This window comes from Corvus moneduloides, chromosome 3, assembly GCF_009650955.1.
Source record: "Corvus moneduloides isolate bCorMon1 chromosome 3, bCorMon1.pri, whole genome shotgun sequence".
Lineage (NCBI taxonomy): Eukaryota > Metazoa > Chordata > Aves > Passeriformes > Corvidae > Corvus > Corvus moneduloides.
In genome coordinates this window covers 64,043,886-64,066,330 of record NC_045478.1, presented here as the reverse complement: position 1 = coordinate 64,066,330, position 22,445 = coordinate 64,043,886, and the positions used below count along the sequence as shown (strand labels likewise).

General features: G+C 40.8%; 1 protein-coding gene across 6 annotated transcripts in view; it reads right to left on the bottom strand.

The window, feature by feature from the left end:
• Positions 1-16,420, bottom strand: part of ZDHHC14 (zinc finger DHHC-type palmitoyltransferase 14) — a 96,425-nt gene extending 80,005 nt beyond the window's left edge. For 5 of the 6 annotated variants that reach the window (XM_032101933.1, XM_032101936.1, XM_032101938.1 and 2 more), the window contains exon 1: positions 14,821-16,070. In XM_032101933.1, coding sequence (XP_031957824.1) covers positions 14,821-15,071 — 251 coding nt within the window. In that variant the 5' untranslated portion in view covers positions 15,072-16,070. Of the gene's footprint in view, positions 1-14,820; positions 16,071-16,315 lie in introns of those variants that run through there. The other variant, XM_032101934.1, reaches the window with a different exon arrangement.
• Between the last annotated feature and the right edge of the window lie 6,025 nt (positions 16,421-22,445).

The following is a 22,445-nucleotide window of genomic DNA, read 5'->3' as shown; positions in this document are numbered from 1 at the left end:
ACCTGGAGGAAGAAGCATCAATCCACAGAACACAAAAGCAAAGAGCAAGGACATGCAAGGTATTAGTACTACAAGAAACGAGAAGGGAAGATAATGATTTGGGAGGGAGTACATGGAAAAGAACAGAAATAGTGCCTGTTTGGGAACTTACTGGTCTAATAATTACACACAGAAAAGCTATTCTAAAACAAACTGCAAAATTGCTACATTCAAGACTGCCAAAATGCAGTAAAATGCCAGCATGCCTGTAGAAGTTAAATTTGATACTCTCCTGCCAGGCTCTCCTTCCTCTGTCGTAAGCCTTTTAGTTTTAACACCTCCACCCCAAATCCCCCCAGAGAGTCCTGCTTCCCTTAAAGCTTTAGGTGGGACAGTTCTGGAGATGAACTGGAGTTTAAGCAAAGATGACTTCTGCATAATAACAATACTACACAGAACTCAAGGTTGTAGAAACTGGAAGACAAGTGGTGAATGAAGCAATTTTAAAGAGTTTCATTTATGCTGCCTACAGCCACAGGTGAAAGCAGACCCACAGAGCAGACCTTAATTCCCAAAACCAGCTGTGCTACCAAACTCATGGCTAGGCTGGTGTTACTCAAAACTGTAATTTCAGTGAAGGAGTTCTGCCTTGCCCTCAGCGAGGTATATCCAGCGTAGGCACAGGTATCAGATTTTACTTGTTAAAAATCAAGTTCTTGGCAAATGTCAGTTACTTTTATGAAGACAACACAACACACACCTTTGAGAGACTGCCACACTTGCAGACTACTGCCTATGTATAACCAAGAGTCAGAATAACCCACTATCTCTTCTATATGTAACCTGCAAACCTGCAAGCCAGTCTCCTAGGTCTTTCCCTTACCATTATCATACTGGAAGTCAAAAAAAGAACAACAAAGAACCGGTCAGAGCTACAGAGCTTCCTGGTCATGAAAGAGTAGCACAAGAGAAACCAAGAACAGTAAGAAAAGGGAAAAGTATTTCTGGACTGAAAAAAAACCCCACAAAAAGAATTTGAAACCTTAAAGAACTACCAGTATAACTGTCCTTAACAGCTCTCTTTCCTGACCCCCTCTTAAAACAAATATATAAATAACCAAACTCCAAAGGAGTCAAGTAACAAAGCTCTATGCCCCATGCTGTCATTCCCAGCATTCTTAACTCTGCACTGATGAAGCAGGACTGTCAGTGTTTCTTCCCAAGTCTTGTCAACATTTTGTATCTATTCACACCTATTTTTCATATGCTTATTTCTTACTTTCAGGCTCTGAAGTGAGAGGGATGTTGATAGGACACAACATGCATAAGCAACTTAAGAGTACAGTCCAACTCTGTCTACAGTACTGGATGTAATAACAACTGAAAAATCCAGCATGCACATCCAAAGTTATTACTGGCTTACCTATGGGTACTAACTAAATATGGAAACAAAACAACTTTCCCTTGAGTAAATGAAATTTATTTCTAAAAGCAAATACTACAGCAAATGCTTCAGTTCTTCTCCACTCCTTGTTCCCCCCCAACCCCCAACTCTTATGCATGTATTGAACAATCTTCAAAAATTGTCCATCTTTTCATCATTCAGAACATGAGGACAAGTATAGCTGGCCTAGGGATGCACTCATTCTGAATGAATAACATAACTATGCAACTCCTATCTGTAGGATCAACTTCAGTAACAAATTATATGCTCCCTAAATCTTTGACCTTTACTGTGCAGTCAGAAATAATACTTACAATAAAGCTGAAATTAAAGTATTATTATATGTGACGGTATTATTTCAATAAAATGTCGCTTCTTTTGTATTGAACTAAGAAGTAGCAAACTTTTGGTCTCCTTTTGCAGCTGGCATTTCTTTGTTGCAACAGCAAGAACTAGTGCCAACAACTGTTTATAAAAGTTTCAGAACAGAAAATAAACTTACTTTCACCAGGAACAGTCAACCATTGTGTAATTGCACCTTCAGACTATCATTTAGTAACTTGAACTTTTGGTTAAAGTTTTCTAGGATGCAATAATAGAAAGGTATGCACATTGGGAAGGGCGTGTTTACCTTTCAATCGAGCTGGATATCAGCCCGTAACAGTTTCACTTACTGGGACTCAAGTATGTCAGTTGTTTTTCACATATCAGACTGTTTTGATTTTCACATTCGTAGTCAGTTGCCTGTTTCCGAAACTCTTCTCGAGCATGAGCTGTGTAAAACAGCAAAATTATTTTACTCCACCCAGTCCTTACAGGCTCTCCTCTGCAATGTCTCTCTGCCCTCCAGCACACTACTTTTGATATACTCAAGTACTGGAAATGAGATTCCAGCTTTCAGAGGCTAGCATTAAAAACCAATGCACATTGCAGCCTGATCCTGAAAGAGTCTATGGAAGAAAAAACCCCATATTCTACCCTAAAGATGAACAGTCATCTCATCAGGGATGAGAAGTCTCAAAGCCTCCACACCTCAAGGTGAAGAGAGCCTTCTGAGCTTTGAGTCTTGTAAAAGAATGATTACCCTTTCAAGGTCTTATATTGAATGAGATTAATCTCTGTCAGATTTCAGTCCACAGCTTCTTCCCCGTCTTCTGCTCTGCAGACAATTCCTTCTGCTCTAATTAGCTTTAGGTGTCTTATTTAACAAAATCATTTTAAAGGCCATTTTTTAATCGCACTGTGAATAGAGACATACACTCCAATAGTCTCTTGCATGCAGGGTGTTCAAATTTCCATTAACTGTTTTATCATCCTTCATCCTCCTAAGTTGAATGTTTCAACATTTACAATAGCAAACAAACCAACAAAACCAAAAAAAACCCCTCACCCAAGCAGGCAGTTAAATGGGACTGTGAAGAAACAAGCTATTTCCCCATGCTGTTTGCTATCTCAGCTGAAGCTGGGAGAAATGGCAAGGATTGACAATACTCCCTTCCTGGTTCAGTTTAGCATATTTTGAGCTAACACAGCTGGTTTTTTTACAGACGAAAGTCAAAGAGCATTCATGGAGCTTTCCATAGCCTCTGCTATCAAATGGAATACAATACACTGGCTCAGCAGTCTGGAAATAGGGAACACAGACTACTGAAGAAGTGATGCAGGAAGAAACACTGCTTCAGTTACTACCCGTGCTGTGTTACAAATTGGGTGCAATGTCTTAAAAAAAAAAAAAAAAATCAGACAATCCGTAAGACATGAACATCTAAGGGGTGCTCTTTGAAAGATGCTGCAGTTCAAGTTCTACAAAGTAGAACCCAGTTACTTCAGAAATAAAGTATGGTTAAAAACTCAGAACTCTCTAGATTTGCATTAAGCAACTAAGATGTTCTGTTTTCACCCTCACAGATGCCAAAGAACCGAGACTACTTAACAAGTTTCCTCAAGCTGGGATACAGTTCCAAATCACAGCTAAGATGATCTGACAATCTCCTGCCTCTCACTAGTAGTAAGGTTTTTTCTTGATTTTTTAGGGATTCAGCTCAGTGATCTAAAGCAGCAGAAAGTTTTTCTTTGTGTGGGCAGAAGGGAAGCATAGGTTTTATGCAGGAAGGGAACTCCCTGAAGTGGCTCACCATTGGGTGGGGAAAACAGCAGAGCAAGACAAAAGAAGTGACATCTGAGGCCTGGAGAAGGGAAGAGGTGGGTCCATCCTTTTCAGCAGTCTAAACCCACCAGATTAATCTTGCTGCAATGGAGACTTGTAAACAGACAGGAAACCGACATGCTCCTATAAAGTACTCTTAAGTTTTGTTTGAATTCTTGAGCAGAATGTCAACTCCTGGCCTCTCTAACAAAGCACGCAGGTCTACAGACATGAACTTTACTCTGAAAAACAGTGCTTTGGATATGTGGTATGGGAAGATGTCCCCTTTGGCTTTCACCAGCCTTGGAGAAACTTAATTCTGATAGCTGCAATGGGACACAGAGATTAATATGTATTTTTTGCTTCAATAAAATACACCCTGTTTCATTTAAGATTTCTTCTCTTATAATTTTATTTCCAGTTTTTAATCTAGAACTGGACACCCGCCTTACTGGAATTATTTACACATTTAATTTTTTTAAGCAAATCACTCTTTAAAGGGAGCTTGGACTAATCTGACATATCTAGGGTGTTTTCCGTTCCCCAAAGATAACTAATCCAGCTTTAGCAGCTTTTCAGACTAGCCATTTCATCCCTTGTATCTAGGAGTTTAGAAGCTGGAATGCACTATCATTTAAGGTACAGAAGCTGCTCTGAAGCTTGTTTTGTCAAGTAGCATGCTCAAGGCAGAAGCTGAACCTGCAGGATCTGAATGACTTTTTGACCTGGCTCAAGCACTAGGAGACAGATCCCATGATTTCACACAACTGCATAATGATACAGGCAAACAGCGCAGATTACAGGAAAAAAACTGGTACGCTCATTTTTGATGACTATAAGGAAAAATTAAGTCTTTCAACTTCACTTTACTGCCTTCACATCCCTTCTCTACAGCAGCAGTGATCTTAGCCGATTAAAAGTGAACAAGTGCCTAGGAATACTAGACAGAAGGAGAGACAAGTTCTAAAAGCAAGACAAAGGCAACCAGATGAACATATAACACTGCTGGAACAACTGTACACAGAGACATTCTTCTGTATGAAATTTACTAAAACCTAATATTTTCTTTTCTTATAAATAACAGCAGTAAGTATAATTCCGCAAAAGACAGATGAATAGTTCAGGGCAAAGCTTGGTGAGGAACAGCAGAAAAAACCAGGAAAAGAACCTCCAAAAAGTGTTGGAAAACGCACTTTGAACTGAGAAAGCCACATTCAAATGTGAGAAAAGAGAAGGGATAGAAAGAACAGCTATGACTTTCACTTGGAAAATTTAAGTTTTGTTAGACTGAGACTTTAGGTTCAGATTTTATGACTAGATAAAACTGAAGATGTCATAAAAGTATGCAGGTGATAAATGAGTCATCAAAACAAGATTAAAATTATCTTTCTAGATTAAAAACATCTTGCTACACTGTGTTATGTTAAGTTCTCTGATTTTCACAGATAACACAGAATAGCTGAGGTATGATAGGACCTCTGAAAATTCAGTCTAACTACTCCAGATCAAAGCAGGGTCAGCTAGAGGAGACTGCTCAGGTCTGTACCTGGTTGGTTTTCAGTATGTCCATAGTCTCACTAGGCAACCTGTGCCCATGTCAAATCATCTTCACAGCAAAAAAAAAACCCCACCACAAATCAAAACTAACAGGCAAGCAGACCAAAACAAAACAAACAAACAAACAAACAAACAAAAAAAACCAAAAAAAACCCCCCACCCTTCTTTCTTCTGTTTTAATGGTAACTCATTTTGTGTCTTGTCATTGAGCAGAACTGAGAAAGCTCCAAGGCTCTTTCTTTTCCATTGCCCCTCCCCAGTCAGGTACTTATTAAATAGGATTCCCCCACGAGCTTTCTCTTGTCCAAACTAATGCACCAAAGCAAATCAGAAGTGAATATGCTCTTTTAACAGTGCACTCCAATCTTTGGTATCACACCATGCAGCACACTTCATGAACCTGTCTACTCTGACTAATAATAGTTTACTTGCTGTTCCCACACCCGATGCCTCTCAGCCCAGGAAAGAGCTCAAATCATGTTAAATGATAAAAGTATCTTAAAAATTGTATTTTTTCCTCATATAGAAGCATTATGAGCTTCAGCTCTAAGGAAACCACACATAAGAAGTAAGTTTATTAACGAGTTGCAATGCTGACGAGAGACAAGTCACGGCTATCCTAGCTCTTACTTTTCTTTGTGGTACTTTTAACTGCTCTACGCAGTTCCAAATAAGAAACAATCATAACTCTTCGTATACTAACTGAACACTAGAAAACCCTTTTTGCCAATCAAAGTGTTTACTAAGGAACATGCATAGATGCGCCACAAAAATCCATACCATGTGCACAAACAGGCATGCCTGCAAAATTTAAGTACAGGCTGGCCTGACACTTGCTTCTCTGCCCTTAATCATGGTGTTCATAACCAGTGGGGTATCTCACAAGTGTAATGGACATGCAAGACCAAGACTGCAAGTTCATGATATACAGACAGTGATATACAGTTCAAAAAAGATGGTACACAAAATTTATCAAAATCAGACAAATTTTGTATTGGTACTCCTTTTGCGAGGTGAGGGGAAGAGGAAGCTTCCAATTCCTGACCATGTTTTTAATCTATATTCATAACTTTTAGTATTATGCTGAGTGTTTATGTTAAAATAATAACAAATTCTAACATATCTGTTCCTTGCTCTTGAGAACTGATATATATAGATCCTATGTACAAGAAACATATACTAAAGCCTTCAAACTAATTGCATAGACTCATTCAACGCAGACAATGTAAAAATGTTATCTTGCACTTAAACTATAACATGAAATTCACAAACTTCAGATTTTATACACATCAGCTTCTGAGTTCAGGTTCTCAGTTCTCAATTTGATTTTCAGTATTCTATTTGATTTGTTCCACAATTTATTTTTTTTTTAAGTAAGAGTAAAATTTATAGAAGCAGCTGAACTGACTGCATACATACCACAACAAATGCACACTGCCAGTATTTATTGCAGTAAGCAACTTCAGGGGACAGCAGGGGTGGAAAAACATAAACCAAAACCAGCTGTGATCTCATTAGCCAAGCTCATTATGTAAGAGCTCATTAGCCACCATGCCACAATAATGTGAATAAACCCTATGGACACTGATGAAATGGAAGTGATCATACATAGAACTGTATAATCATACAGCACTACAGCACACTGTCAAGTTAGTAGTTGAAGTTCTAGGATGCATTTGGGTAAGAGCTCCCCTATGCACTGCAGAAAGCCCATGGTCAGGCTCTGCAAACACAAAGCCCCCTTTGCCTAATCACTGCAGTATGAGCAGGAGCTCAAATACGAACAGAAACAACAGAGTAAGGGACAGGGCGTGTGTTGCTGAAAACTGAAACTTCAAAACAACTTCAGCATCCTTCCTTAAGTATGTTTTATGTTAGTATCATTTAGTACTTCTGCAACATGAGAAATATGAACAGAATTTTATTTGGGGCTATTACACCTAGGCTTCATCTTGATTTCTCAATTTGTCTCTTTCTTTGATTTGTAAAAAATTTGTCCACTTTACAGCTTTGTATTAAGTTCTGAAAAACAAATGGGCTGTAATTACATTAAGTTTAATAAACTTTTGGTAGTTCCAGCTGACTTCAGGGGATTTTCCCCCTTTCTCCATCAGCTTTGTCACATGAAAGATGAACTGCACTGCTGTATGCAAACCTTTACTGGCAGCCTGGACCTGAAGTGATCATCAGCTACTACAGCCTCACTTGGTCTCAAGAATCATCTATCAGGATAAGAAAAATTTCCTAGATAAAGCTGTTCAACTTCTTAAGCAATTTTTCAAAATGTTCCAGTATTTTAAGCTAGTGTTATAGGGTTTTTTGTCTGGGCCATTTTGAAACAAGCATGCAGCTTAGAAAGTTTAAAATATTCTCAGATTTCTCCTCTTCTGCAGCAATTTTCACTTTCTCACTAATTAGTTCATGTTTGAGTGCTACAGTCAACAGTTTAATGCTGCGCAACAACAGAGAGACCATTTCCAACAGAAACTGTTTTGCAAGGATTTTACCTAAAAAGTAAAACATAGGTGTTAAAATCTACAAAAAAACATAGATATTTTTTAACATAGTATTTTTCCAGCCCTCCCCCTGCCCACCCCTGGAAGATAATTTCTTGGTCATCCAGATCCACTGAGATACTTTGTTTTGTATGAAATGCCATTCACAAAATAATAATGCAACATGACATCTATGACAGAAATTATCATGTAGCAACAAAGGTATCTTTTGCATCATTAGTCCAATTTTCAACATGAAAGAAAAGAATATTTTACATGAACCTAAACATCTAACATGATTCCTGAGAAACTAACTTGAAAAAGCACCTGAAAAAGACCATCTTTCCTTTAAAACACCAATGAAAATTTCTGCAGAGTTGATATGAAAAGACTTCCAGATAGCCACATGAAAATACCAGTCTTCCAAGAAGAACAGATAGATATTTCAATAGTGTAAATTTATTTCGCATGATTCTCCCTACACTAGTCTCCAAAAGATATAAAATGTATCTTTAACACACATTCACTCAGACAAAGGGGAAGGACAAAATAAAACAGGCATACTATGCAGATATCAACAATAGAAGCCTCAGACTTTTGAGTGATAAATTAAGATACCTTTTATCAAACATCATCACAAGATTACAAGTCAAAACCCATATTCTGGAGATTCAAGATATAGAGAAGTACTATCTATCAGCATTTGTAAACACTTGAAGATACATACATATATTTGTGTATATATATATAGGTAAGAATAACTAAACTATTAAAATTACCTTTTCCCCTCTTCTCTGGAATGAATATAAAATATTCCAGGTAAGGATTTACACCTATCTACAACACTTATGGTGAGCCTAGAAACCACCCACCAGCCAGCAGTGATGGAATTTCCCATTTCTCAAAAAATAGTTTGGGTGGCATCAGGCAAAGATGACCACTAATATTCACATTTCACTCTGAAGATGTATGTGTATTGATGATCCAAAGCTACACAATGATTTCCTCAAGGTCTCCAAATGATACACTATCTGAGAAGCCAACATCCCAGAAGCCAACATCCCATTATACCACTATAGTCCTGATTTTCATTTCCCTGCACCTCCACAAAGAAAAGATGGAAATATAAGTACAAAAAGAAAAAAAAAAAGTATTCAAAACTTCTCCATGAAACAGCAGATAAAGGCCATCAACTAAGCCAAATACAAAAAAAAAAAGTCCCCAACCAACAAAACCAAAACCAAACCACCAAAAAACAACAAGCCAAACACCTCATAAAGAAACAAAAAAAGCTGTTTAACAGCTGTTTTGGAAAGTGGGTTAGTGTTACAAAACCATTAAAAGTTTCTGCAGTTTCAGGGGAAGTAAAGAAGACACAACTTCTAAAAACATGAGAGTTTATCCTTCCTTCTGTTATCCCCACAGAATTTTACTCTGAAAATGAAGCGGTTAATCACTGTCCATTTCCACATAAACAGACCTTGCCTTGAAAAACAGAAGTACATGACCTAGTATCAAATGCCATTAGTTCATTTCTGGGTGAAATTATTTCAATTTATATCATATAATTCATTTAAAGCAGGTTTACAAGTTTATCCTGACATACCTGCACAGTAATGTGCTATTTTTGAGATAAGATAGTACAAAACTACTCTCTTTTGGCCAGGGAGAAACTTCAGCAGACACACTTGCTCAGATCACTGAGAAACTTAGGAGATTAAGCAAACTCTTTTGTAATGAAGGAAAGAAAATTCCCTAGTTGAGAAAAAAGTATTAGAGATACTTAGTACATGAGAGATACTTGATTCTGACAGTTAACATTTTCAGGGCAATTAAGTGCAAAGACTAAACAACATTTGCTTGGAATGCATACAGTCCCTTAGAAATTGACAGTATCATTTGCTCAATACAAAATGTAAACCCTAAAGATTAGACTTACTGTATTCCATGTCTTTTTCACTAAATTATCAGGGATGCATAATATTACTAAATGAGGAACAGAAATATTACTTAGGTTTAATTTTAACGACAGGTTTTAAAAAAACAAAACAAAAGAAAACTGGGAGAAAATAACACCTACTCAACACTGCACTTGCCTATGTCACTATGCACAACTAGGCAGTGACTGCCTTCCATGTAGAAAATGCATTCTTCCTTCCATGTAGATGCAGTTCTCTTGTTGAACAATAATTTTAGTTTATATATTATGGCTTTTGCTTTAAAATCCATTTTGACGTCTTCAACAGGAAACGCCCTGTAAGTTTAGAGCAGCCTTTAACAGTTGGATTGAAGTTGGATTAGTAGCACGTTCTTCTAAGGAACTCATCATTTAAGGACATGGTCATCAAGAGACGCAAGTAACTTACTTGTCTTAAGAGCAGAGAAACAAAGATAAAGGAGGTTATTAAATGAAGAACATTCCACCTACTTGGAATACAACCTCATACTAAGAGAGGGTAACCTCTTGCAAGAGCAGAAAACACTTGCCATAAGATGAGAAGAGTTGCTGATACCACAGTGAAAATGCTCAGTTTACTGACCTCAGTGTTTACACATAGAGGTTTGTCGCAGTGAGCAGCAAGTTACACCACTTTGCCACAGAAGTTCAATATTGAACAATCCACACACAGCTTCAGAAAGTGTGACTCATGAATGTCCTCCAGTCACACTGGTTTTCAAAGTGGGAGGCATGGAGCAGGTTGCCAGCAATTGTGAGAGCATAGAAATCAATGGTTTGTACACACGTATACGCATAAACAGCCTCAGCTTAAATAATTTTCCAGCATCCACCTTTTGCAAGAAAATGCAATTACACAAATGCTCAGCAAAAAAAACAACAACAACAAAAAATCAAGTGTTAATTAGCTCAAAACAAACAAACTAAAAAACCCTCCAGCTTGTTGAATCAGTGCAAGCGTCAAATGGTATCAGAAGTGATAGGGCTCTGATTCACATTTACAGAGAAAAAAGTTGCACTGCTTCAGCCCTTCCAGCATCCTACCATCTGCTTCAACCTTCTTCCAGAGCCACTCACCCTGCAAGTAAGTTGACAGAAGAAAACATGACTGTGCCTGAGTCAATTCAGTTCAGTCGGCCTCTTCACTTAAACCCACGTTTTATGGGAAGTTTAATTTGCCTGCCTGAGCTGAAGCAGCTCAGGTGCAGACATGTTCCTTCCTGCTACCTGCCCAGCAAGGCCCAAGAGGAAAGGGAGCGCTCAGAGGCAGCATGAACTCACAGTAGCAACATAGCAAAGGTCATCTGCCACTGCTCTAGAACTCCTGATCTTGTGCATCCACACGAGATTTGCTATTTAACAACAATACGTTTGTTTCACAAATCCTACTGCGCTAAATATGTCATTCAGCCTCCATTTTGCTTTCCTGTAACCTACAGAAACAGTACCCCAAATGACCAGAAACATAAAGAGCTCTTATTTCTTTTGAATATGTATACCTAGCTAAATGCAGTAAGTATGAAGTATGTTAGTTCTGCCTCTATTGCACAAAAAAAGGACTTTACATACATGTAAATACAGTGGTTGAACTGGCTACGTACAGCAACAGATCTGCCCTTCAGTTACAGATGCTATCTTTGCTCTGGGGAGAGGAATTTGTTTTCTAAGCCTTACATGCATCTACCTTGATAAATGAGTGCTAAATAGTTTTAAAAAATATACATCTGGTACTGGTGCAAGGCAAAGGAAAAAACCAAAATGCAACACAAGGCCAAATTTACAAGAAGAAAGAAAAAACAGCTAAATAACTCAAGGTTAGAGTTAGGAAAAAGTTTCAAGGTAAAATAACATACCCAAATTTTAAAGACAAATTCAGTAATTTGTGGTGTCCCACCTTGAGCAATTTAAAATAGGCATAATTTTTAGGAACAACTCAGCACAGCATCCCTCTTAGGACCCAAAAGTGCTTGCAATTGTTCATTTTACATTTAATAAACAAGTTACACAAATAAAACTGCTTGTTATTTGCATTCTCTTCCTTTGCAAGGGGAAGGAAGCAGGACTTATAAATATTTTACCTGCTTGAAAGCTCATGGTTTGTTGTTTTTCTTTTAAGCAAATTCTGGCTTATCTCTTTGAAAATGAAAAAGAACAGTGAAATGATAAAAGGAAGAAGTGGTGATGCACTTTGAGTATATGAGAGATAAAAGTCAACAGAGAGAAAGGAATAAAACCAGCTGAAAGCAGGAGCTGGAGAAAGTAGGCAGAAAAAAGGCACAAAAGCATAAATATGAAGAAACAGAAATTACAAAGGCATCACTTAATGTCAAAAGCTATACAGGTCAAGATGTATGACATAGGTTTGCTTTTGGAGACGTAGGATTTGTTGACTCAGAGAAACGTATTTCTTCCCTGCAGAGTATTCCAAAGCACAGGAGATACAGCTCTGGATGTATGGATGTCAAGAGTAAAATAGAAGGAAGGGAGGGAAATCACACTGAAGGAACAAACGAAGTGAAGGACAACTGTTTACGTTAGCATGCTGCTTTCCAAGGAATTAGCTGTCAAAGTAATCTCTTTCCTACTTCCCCCCATCCCTGCCTGTAACCAGGGAATGAGCTGAATCATGAGTACCTATTTTCAACTTTCCAAAACCAAAGGGAACAAAATAATTTATTTCCACTGTAGCAAAAAAGAACAAACATTTCCAAGAACATACAGGGTACCTTCCTCTTCAATGGCAGTTTGACCTTACATTTCAGACACACATGGCACATGTTCATTTAAAAACCACTTTGCTCCACAGGTACATGAAGGACTGAAAGACATTTCTGTCATATTCAATAAATGGCTGGTTAATGAGGAACGCCATAACCATATCCAGCCAATAATGGCAGTGACACTTAACACCCAGGATGTCATCAGTGATCAATAAATAGTAACTTCACACTACTAGGAATAGACACAGCTAGAAAATGCTTGAAAGCAACACTCTTCAATAAGAGACTCCCCTCTTTTTCTAACACTGACAATCCTCTGCAGTTTAAACATCACAAACATACTCAACACCATTCTTACAGTCTTTAGATTTGGGTTTTAATTAGCCTTCAGAGGATGAGTAATAATTTTTCAATGCAAGTGCTTTCTAAAGACCAAAATCTACCTTATCATTATAAAAATGAAATACCATTGCCACCCTCTACTTTGATTTTCCTCAGGAGAGTGAAAGTGATACAAGAATGACTCAGGACCAGTACACACACAGAGAATTTATGGTTATATTATATAAAGCCCAAGAATCCTCCCTGCTTCAAGACTGCCAGTTAGAATAAGCACCAACTATATATGAAGATGCTTGACTAAAAATCTCGTCAATCACATATGGTTACACTGCAAATATTCTCAAAGGCATGATGGAAGTTGCAGAATTCAACTCTGGTAGAGCATGTAGGTAGCTCACAGTAGTGATGAAATCAGAAGGGAATGAACAGCTAGCAGCATATCCTGCTCTAGCAGTTCTGAATCATGCAGCTGCAAAGAAAATCTATCTCTGAAAGATCAAAATGTTAAAACATATAAATAAATTGCAAATGGTGGCTTAATAAATCAGTTTTACAATCCTGATTATAAGACATTGTACTTTCAATCCTACATTTACATTCTAGTATCTGCAGGAAGTCCAGCAGGCTTCAGAGGCTGTGCTGAAGGTGATGAGACTGCACACATACAGAAGTGTCAGCCCACATAGAAAAAAAGCTTAATCATGGCAAACAGAATAGAGTAGCACCCAGTCCTGATGCAATACTATCAGATTACACCTTTAATACCCCTTTAAAACCAGGAAAGTAAACACACTTGCAGTGTGGATACCATCACTGACTGTGTTATTTCAACTACTCAAATGATATTCAAGCAGCTTCATAATGTCTGCAGAAGATTTACATTTAATAAATCCCTCTAAAGTAGTCCGGAGCCCACTAATGACAATTCATCTGCTGAACTCACATATACATTTAGCCACTGGTTACCTACTGAGCATTTTTACCTTCTTTACTGCTACTTCTATTGTTAAGATGATCTGCATTTAACAGGTACAATTTAGAGTTTGTTAATGTCCTTATCTTCTTGCTTGAAGACACTAAGTAACAAATGACCTTTGTTTTTCAACTGTACTGCTTAGCAAAACAAACAATTTCTGGAGGCAGCACTGAAGCTTAGTTATAAATAATAGTTCTTCTTGCAGAAAAAAGTAACTTGAACATATTATCCTGCCACAAGTACAATAATTTAAAGCAGGTAAGGTAGCACTAAACCTTTAAGACAACTCAATTATTTTTATAGGAAGTGTTTTAGCAGTGTAAACTTCTTTGTACTTGGTTCCTAAATAAAAATAAGTAAATAAAAGCCACAGTATGTTGCTCATATCAAGTGCCTAATTCTTTACTGCCATGTGTAGTTAATTTAACTACTACAACATAAGAGCAAAAATCAGTATATTTGATTTGCTGTTGCTGTGTGTTCACTTTATATAGATGAAAAGGACTCCAGAGCAACAGAGAAAAAAAAGCCCTAGAGGGACACCAGAAGCTGGCTTAGAAAATAGAGAGTTCAAACCTCCAAAGCAAATAGAGCTTAAACTAAGATTGAACTCACATATAAGTTACCATCACAAAGAGAAAGTAACGCTGTTACCTAGTGGTGGAAAGCTACGTACATGCAAAACTGTACAGCTCTTATTTTTTTTCTTCTCATTTCGAATTCCCATCTACAAGCTATTAAATGATTTCAAGAGGGGAAAAAAAAAACCAACATGCCTGATTCCTAAACGAATGAAAAGTATTGCTTTTCTTGCATTCAGTTCGGTGACAGAGGATCAGTATTTTTGCATGTGCCAGTTTTGACTCTCAGAGTAATTGACAGACAAGGAGCTTCACCATTTCCTAGTCATCCCAAACCTGCTGTTTTACACTCCTCTTGCAACACCACCAGCAAGAGCTGGAAACCTGCGGTATAAAAGCTCTTCAACCTTAATCCTCATTAGTTTTCCACAGAGTATGATAACCCAAACTGTATTGTGCACCCCTCAGAATCTTATCAGATCATATTTTCAATTATATAAACCAGTATTAGCAGAATTCAGTCAGCATTCTCTCCTAAATAAAAAATGTTAATTTTGCTTTCAGGCAGAAAATAAGTAACTAGAGGAGGAGAAGGAATATACAAAGACTTTAAAGCCACTTACTCAAATGCAAAGAAGAGTCCACTGGTGACCAAGATGAGAACAAGAGTCAGGTAGAAGACTCCAGTCTGTCGAGCCATCATGATCCTCCCATTGCAGAAGAATTTGTTTCTTCCAGGAAAAACCTCCCATTTTCTCTTGGGAACTGATTTCTTTTTCTTATGGGGAGACTCCATGGGAGACGAAGAGCTGTGTGTGCTGATCTGACTGTATTCACAGTCTTTCATGGGCCCACTACCACCTCCAGGAGTCATCAAGAAAGAGTAAAACGTGGGGAGAACCCCACCAAAAATATATACAAATATATATGTGCAAATATTCTTCTGACCAAGAGAGCCCTCTCCACCAGCCCCAGTTAATAAAAAAAGCAAATAAAATGATGAAAAGTGTGCTACCAGACTAGCAATAGGTGTATCATGCAAACATCACTTAACTCTTCAGAAACCAAAGCTGTCGTATCAGAAACGCTTGAGAGGGATCCTTCCTTCCTCCACCAGTTACAAAACAACCACGTAGACAATCCTTCTAAAAACAACTTATCACAAAACAGGACAAAAAGAAAAAAAAAAAATTATAAATCAGTTAGGCTCTCAAAAAAAAAAAAAAAGAATCAGTCTTTTTTTATCAAGTTTATTTTCAAATGGGAAGGTTTTTTCCTTCCCACGCACGCCCTGAGAGTTTTCTCCGAGGGTCAGAAGGTTGGTCAAGGCAAAGTTTAGCAATCGAGTCTATCATTCATAGAGATTTGTTATAATCCTCCTTTGCGCAGCAGATTCCACTGCTAAAAATGACCATTCCTAAGACGTTCCCTCGAGAGACACGCGAAACAAATCATTAAGGGGGAGGGGAGGGAAAAAAAAGAAAAAAAGAAAAAAAAAGAAAAAAAAAAGGCAAGTAAGGAACCAGGCTGCAACTCCAGCTTCCGAAGAACACTTCAAGCTCTCCTCTTCCTGAAGCCGCAGTCCAGCGGGAAGCGGCCGCCGCTCCGCGCAGACCTAGGGGCGCAGAGCTCCCCTGTCACCACTCCACAGGAAGGGATTCTCCCGAGCCCGTGGCAGCCCGGGGCACGGCCGGTGGCCGACAGACACCAGCGCCTCGGGAGCAGGTCCTCCTCATCCTCCCTGCCCGCCGCGCCGCTCAACCCGTGCCTCCCCCTACACAACAGGTCCCCGCCGCCGCCTCATGCTCCCCAGCGCCTCGGCCCCGCGGGAGGGAGGTTGGGAGGCAGGGGAGAGGCAGGCTTGGCCGCCGCTAGATCTCTGCCAGGACTTCTCCCTCCCCGCACCATCCTCGCCGCCCGGCTCAGCGCCGCCGCGGCCGCCCGCACCCCGCCCCGCCGCAAGCTCTCACCCACGGCCCGCGGCGGTGCCGGGCCCCCCCCCGCATCCAGCCCCCTCCTCCGGCGCACAGGAGCGGCTCCCCGCCGGCGTCCCTGGCTTCGCTGTGCTCTGGCCCCGCAGCAAGGTGAGAAAAACGCCCGGCTTCCCCCTTCGCGAACCAGAGAGCGGCGACTTTCTCTTCACCCTTCTTTAGGAGCCTCTATCCAGGTTTCCCCCCGGCAGCCAGACCCCGAAGCAGCAGCTGCCACCACCTCTTCATTTTCAGGGGGAGGCGGTAACCACCGCAGCGCCGGCCGCCCGCCCGCCCGCGGGAGGAGCCGGCGGGGGACGGGACCACACAGGCGCGCACCCTCCGCCGCCCTCGGCCGGTCACTCAGCCGCTTCTCGGCGACAGGGCAGCAGGTCCACGCAACCAGCCGGCCCGGCCCGGCCCTCTCCTCGGCCACTGGAGCGCGGTGACTGCACTAACTCTTCTCCATCGCTACCTCCCCGCAGGCAGCCGCCCGCCGGCCGGGCTGAAGGCGCAGGGTAGCGAGCCGGGCAGCGGGTGTCCACGCTGGAGCCCCGCTCCCGCTGCCGCCGTCTCCCGCTCAGCCCTCGCCGACCCCGACGCACGCTCCGCTGAGCCGCGAGCGGTGTATGCCGCCAGCCCCGGCCGGTGGCCGCGTCCTGCCCCGCTCTCGCTGCCGGGCCGCGGGCGGGCGAGTCCCGCCAGCCAACGATGGGCACGGGGAAGCCCCACCCGCGGGGCCCGACCTAGCGGGACCAGCCCCCGCCCCGTGCGGACTCGGACGCGGCACTCGAGACACGCCCCTCCACCCGCCGGGAGTTGTAGTTTCCCTCAGTTGTAGTTTCGCAGCCAGAGGCGGGACGGCGTCGCGCGGGACTACAAGCCCCAGCATGCCTTCCGAGCCGTCCTGGCGGGGCAGGGCGGGGCCGGGCTGCCCCGGCGGCTCTCGGTGGGCGGAGACTCCGCGCGGGCCGGCCCGGCCTGGCCGTGCCCCGCATCCGTCGCCCCATGCACGGCCCCGCTTTTCCCCGGCAGCCCCACGTGCCCTCCCCCGCGGCGGGGACCTATGTCCGGGCTTGTCTTCCAGTCAGGCCGGAGGGCCGGCGCTGGAACCGCGTTCCGTCGGGAGCCACGCAGCCCCCCCGCGTTGCGGGTCACCCGGCATAACGAGAGGTGGTTCCTGTCCCACCTGCCCGAAGTGCTCGACTGCACCGCTGCTGGGCCAGCGCGCGGCTGTCCCTCCTCCTGCAGGCCAGTGCTTCACTGCTCCACCGGCAGCATCCACAGGCTCCATGATGCTGCTGGAATCACAGAGTCAGCTAGGTTGGAAAAGACCTTTGAGATCATCGTGTCCAACCTGTGATGTAACACCGTCTTGTCAGCTAGATCATGGCACAAAGTGCCACATCCAGTCTTTTCCTAAAAACAGTTCTAGGGATGGTGACTCCACCACGTCCTTAGGCAGTCCATTCCTATGTTCAATTACCCCTTCTGTTATGAACTTCTTCCGAATGTTTACCCTAAATATCCCCTGGGGCAGCTTAAGACTGTGTCCTCTTGTCCTGTTGCTGCTTGCCTGAGAGAAGAGACCAGCCCCCACCTGGCTAGAACCTCCTTTCAGGTTGTTGTAGAGGGTGATAAGGTCTCCCCTGAGCCTCCTGTTCTCCAGGCTAAACAACCCCAGCTCCCTCAGCCACTTCTCATAGGACTTGTGTTCCAGACCCTTCACCAGCCTTATTGCCCTTATCCACACACGCTCCAGAGTCTCAACATCCTTCCTAAACTGAGGGGCCCAGAACTGGACACAGAACTCAAGGTGCAGCCTCACCAGTGCCAAGTACAGGGGAAGAATTACTTCCCTGGTCCTGCTGGCCACACTACTCCTGATACAGGCCAGGACGGCCACTGGCCTTCTTTTCCACATGGGCACACTGCTGGAAGTACAAGGCTTGTCCACCAATGCTGACATGTTTGTACAGACCCTCACTGTGTCCTGACTTCACATCTCAGAAAGTACTACACATCCCAGAAAGATATGAGCCATGAAGGACACACTTTCCATGAATGCAATCCTTCACCAAGCCCTTCTCACACTGGCACTGGTGGCAGGGAAAACCCAGGGAGGCTTCCCACAGTTAAGGCAGAACCACTCTCAAAGCTGCTTGCTGTTATTTCTGCCTAGTATGTTCTCCATATGCATGCAAAGAAGAGCTATGAAGCTGGTGATGGGTCTGGAGCACCTTATGATGTGCAATTGAAGTGGCAAGGATTGTTTAGCCTGGAAAAAAAGGTGACTTGGGGAGTGAGCTGCTCTCTAGAACTACCTGAAAGGAGGTTGTAGCCACGTGGGGGTTGTTCTCTTCTCCTAAATAACAAGCAACAGGACAAAAGGAAATGGCCTCGAGTTGTGCCAGGGAAGGTTTAGATTGCATATTAGGAAAAATTTATACACTAGAAGTATTGCCAAGCATTGGAACAGGCTGCCCAGGGAAGTGCTGGAATCAGCATCTCTGCAGGTATTTAAAAGACTGTAGATGTGGTGCTTAGGGACATGGTGGATGTGGCAGTGCCAGGTTTACAGTTGAACGCAATGATCCTAAAGGTCTTTTCCAAACGAAATGATTCTATAATTTTATGATCTGCTAGGGATAAGCAGGCATAAACAGTGCTAAAAAGATTCATTTTGATTCATCTTTCGAAATTTTGCAATGTACTAGCAGAGCTGTGTAAGCTATAGAGAATGGACTAGTTTGGGACATGTGGTAGGAATCAACACTGTTCAGAAAAGCCAAAAGCACACGGAAAAACTTTAGTAAAAAGTTGAGAAAAAAAGTTGATTACAATCCGCCTGCATCTCTCATGGCTGAATGCTGTCCTAGGAGAGACAGCAAAACCACGTGAGGCTACAGCTGAGTTCTCAGGCAATGTGTTTTCTGTTTTCATAATTTCATTTTTAATTTTGAGATGAAGTATTTATCCCTTTAATACAATAAGCTAATTCTTTATCCATAAACAGTGATCCTGATACAAAGGGACTGACTGACCAGCACTGGGTAACTTCCCTTTCCTTGGAGGAAATTAATTACTTTGGTAGCTAAATTACACAGGGTAGCCTGGTAGACACTCTCTTGGTGATTCTACAACCAATTTTATTGATAGAAAGAAATAATTCTGGCAATGTTAATGACACATGGGAAAAATATGGAGGGGTGTCTCCCTCTGCAAGGTGTAAAGAAGTAGTGCTTTGGCAGCAGGATGTAAAAATAGTTTCTGATATCATCTCTCATGAAAATGCATTGGCATCGTTTTTCCACACCTGTAATAGATGCTGCTGCATTATTCCTTCCCATCTCCTCCTCCTCTTGTAGTGCCTGTTGTCAACAGTTTGCCTGCAATCTCGTAACTTAGATATCACAGCATTTTTTATTCTTTGAAATGGTCTTTATAAACAGCTAATCACTTTTCTTTCTTTCTTAATGAATACAGCATCTATGTATTCAGAAGGCTGCTGACAGAATTTTTTTGGTTCACTGACAAGCATTTTTAGTCTTCATTGGGTTTTTATTAGCATATTGCTGGAGCTCTACCTTCAGTGCTTTGACAATATTAATGACTGTATCATGTCAAATGGCACTGTTCTCTCCTGAGATTACAGAATATTTTAGACATTCACAAATAGAGCAAATGGTTTATGCAAAAATGTCATTGTTGGCTTATCTTCACAGGTAGCACTCAGGCTAATTTCAGAAACACTCTTCAAAAGCAAAACACTTGTAAACAATACCAGCACCTCGTTCAAGCTGCTGTCTCATGCCACAGTCCTTCCCTTGGGTTTTAAGACATTATAGTTGAGAAGTGAACCTCAGGCATATTAACTGAGAGAAATACATACAGGAATTTGAGGAGCGCCGGGAAAAATAATTCTAAAAGTCAAATTCAGAGAACAAACACACTTTTATTTTCAATAGTGAATCTACTTTGATTCTAACAGGATCATCCAGTCCTACACATTGTACTTTTCACCTGATAGCCTGTTTTAGTCCCTAATCAATATTAGTATTGCACTGGAATTAAAAGTATTAATCATATCTTTTATGTCAATACCTCTTTGAAGTTTTTTTGAAAACAATTTGAAAACTCCCCTACAAAAAGCACTAAATATAGTAATATTTCACATGATTCAACATTATTCCTGAAAGCATTTATTATTGTTTATTCATATTAATGAAAATTGGTTTGAGGCACTAAAGAGTTGAAATCTTACAGTAGGTATGACAAATATTCTCCCTACATAAAACTTTCTAGGATCCTGTGTTGCAGTATGTATTCTTCTGATTTCTTTGTTTTGACTCAGGTTGATCTCATGCAAAAGATGAATATGATGCAGCAATGTTACCTGGCTTAAAAGAAACCAAGACAGACTATCTTTCTGTTAGGCAAGTGCTAATGAAAAAGCTGTTGCTGCTGGAAATTATTGTCTCTTACCCTGTCTACAGTGTGGAGGTGTCTAAAGGGCAAGTCTTAACAGGGAAGCTGATTTGCTCTGATGACACGTCACCTTACATATTTAGAACATCTGGTACCCTGCTTCATGGCAGAATCTGCTTGAATGTGTTGGAAACAGTATCAGGAAAAGTATTTAAATGATTAAAAAACCACAAACTAGCAAACTGTAGCATTTTGGACATAAGATCTCTGTACACCATATATCCAACGCTGCCAAATTGCTTTTTGCTTCCAATCAAAAAAGAGGGATTATATAAACAAATACCTAAAATACTTGAAGTGTCAAATATTGAACTGAAAGTCCTGCTATTCTTACAGATGGAAAGTAAGTTAGGCACTGCTGTGGACACATTTTCTAGGCACATTTTACATATCTTTCACCATTAATTTTGAAAAATAAATGAAAAAAGTTCAAACAAAGTAGCAATAATACCATTGCCATGCAAGACACTGACAGTGTCTTGCCCATTCCATACTTGCTGAATGCTACAGTACATCGTACATGCCAGTTTACAATGTTAAAAGCACATAATCCTAAGAGTTTTCTACAATATACCTGGTTTTCTGACCAAATATTTTTCTCCTTTTTCTGTGCTGTTTTTCAGAAGTTGCCTCTCCCTGCCATAATTTTAGAGCCTTACCAGCTATTCATTTTGTGAAAATACTTAATTTCCTTAAAAAAGGTTTTGTGCAAACTAGAAGTATTACATAGGAGTTGGCAGGAACAGAGAGTGAGAATGCACATCAGAATCACTCTCTAAAGAATAAAAAAATAGGGATTTTACTACAGCAATGTGATCAACTTAAGCAGGTCCAAAAAGCTTTTAAGTGTCTCTAAAGTCTTGCTTTTGAAAGACCAAGGTGACTAGTCATTTATTGTACAGCCTTTGAACAAAGTGTAACATATATTACTTCTCTGCAGTGGGGGAGTTTAGAAGGCAAGATGAGGTCAGAGAGCTTTTTCATGGCAAGTTCTGGAGACCAGAATCAATTTTGTATTTACATTTATCCACTGCATGTTGAAACCATATCTCTTGATCAGGGTGGCTTTTATTTTTCTGTTTTGAAGCATTAGAAACACAGTTGTTTGTAATTTAAAAATCTGAAATTGCCTAATCATATAAAGTCTGGAATATTTTGGTAGTTTTTCAACTTCTAACTTTGGCCTCCTACCATATAACTCCATTGCTTTGGATAGAAATCAGAATTTATGGATATTCTAATTTATTCCAGCAGAATAAATTGACAGTTCTCCTTAAAATGCAATTAAAATCCAGAAGTTTTTGGAACTGGCCATGCTTCCTTGATCAGTGACTGTTTCCAAAGATGAAGGGAAACTGCATCAAAATCTTAAAATTTCAACTGAAAAAAATAAAGATGAGCATTGTATGAAGTTATCAATGTGCTATTTTAAGCCTATTGAACATTTTGTCTTGCTCTAAATTGACTGAAGGAAAGAAAAAAGTCTTTCATTCTGGGAAGCTGACACAGAATATGAGGCAGCCAAAAGAAAGGGCCAAGAAAGTACACTTACATGAGGAAAACCCCCAAATTTTCCAGTTTTACCAGTCACATTGAAAGTTCCCTCACTGGAGCCAGGAAATAATTTTCCTTAGTCTTCCATCATGGATTAGTAGAGTTCACTGCACAAAAAGTGGAGTGAATTACAGTTTGTTTGATGCTTTGCTTCCCCATGAAGAGCCTTGTATTGATCATTGCTTAAAGCAGAACAGCATCATTTAATCAGCCAGTACTATACAGAAAATTCTAAT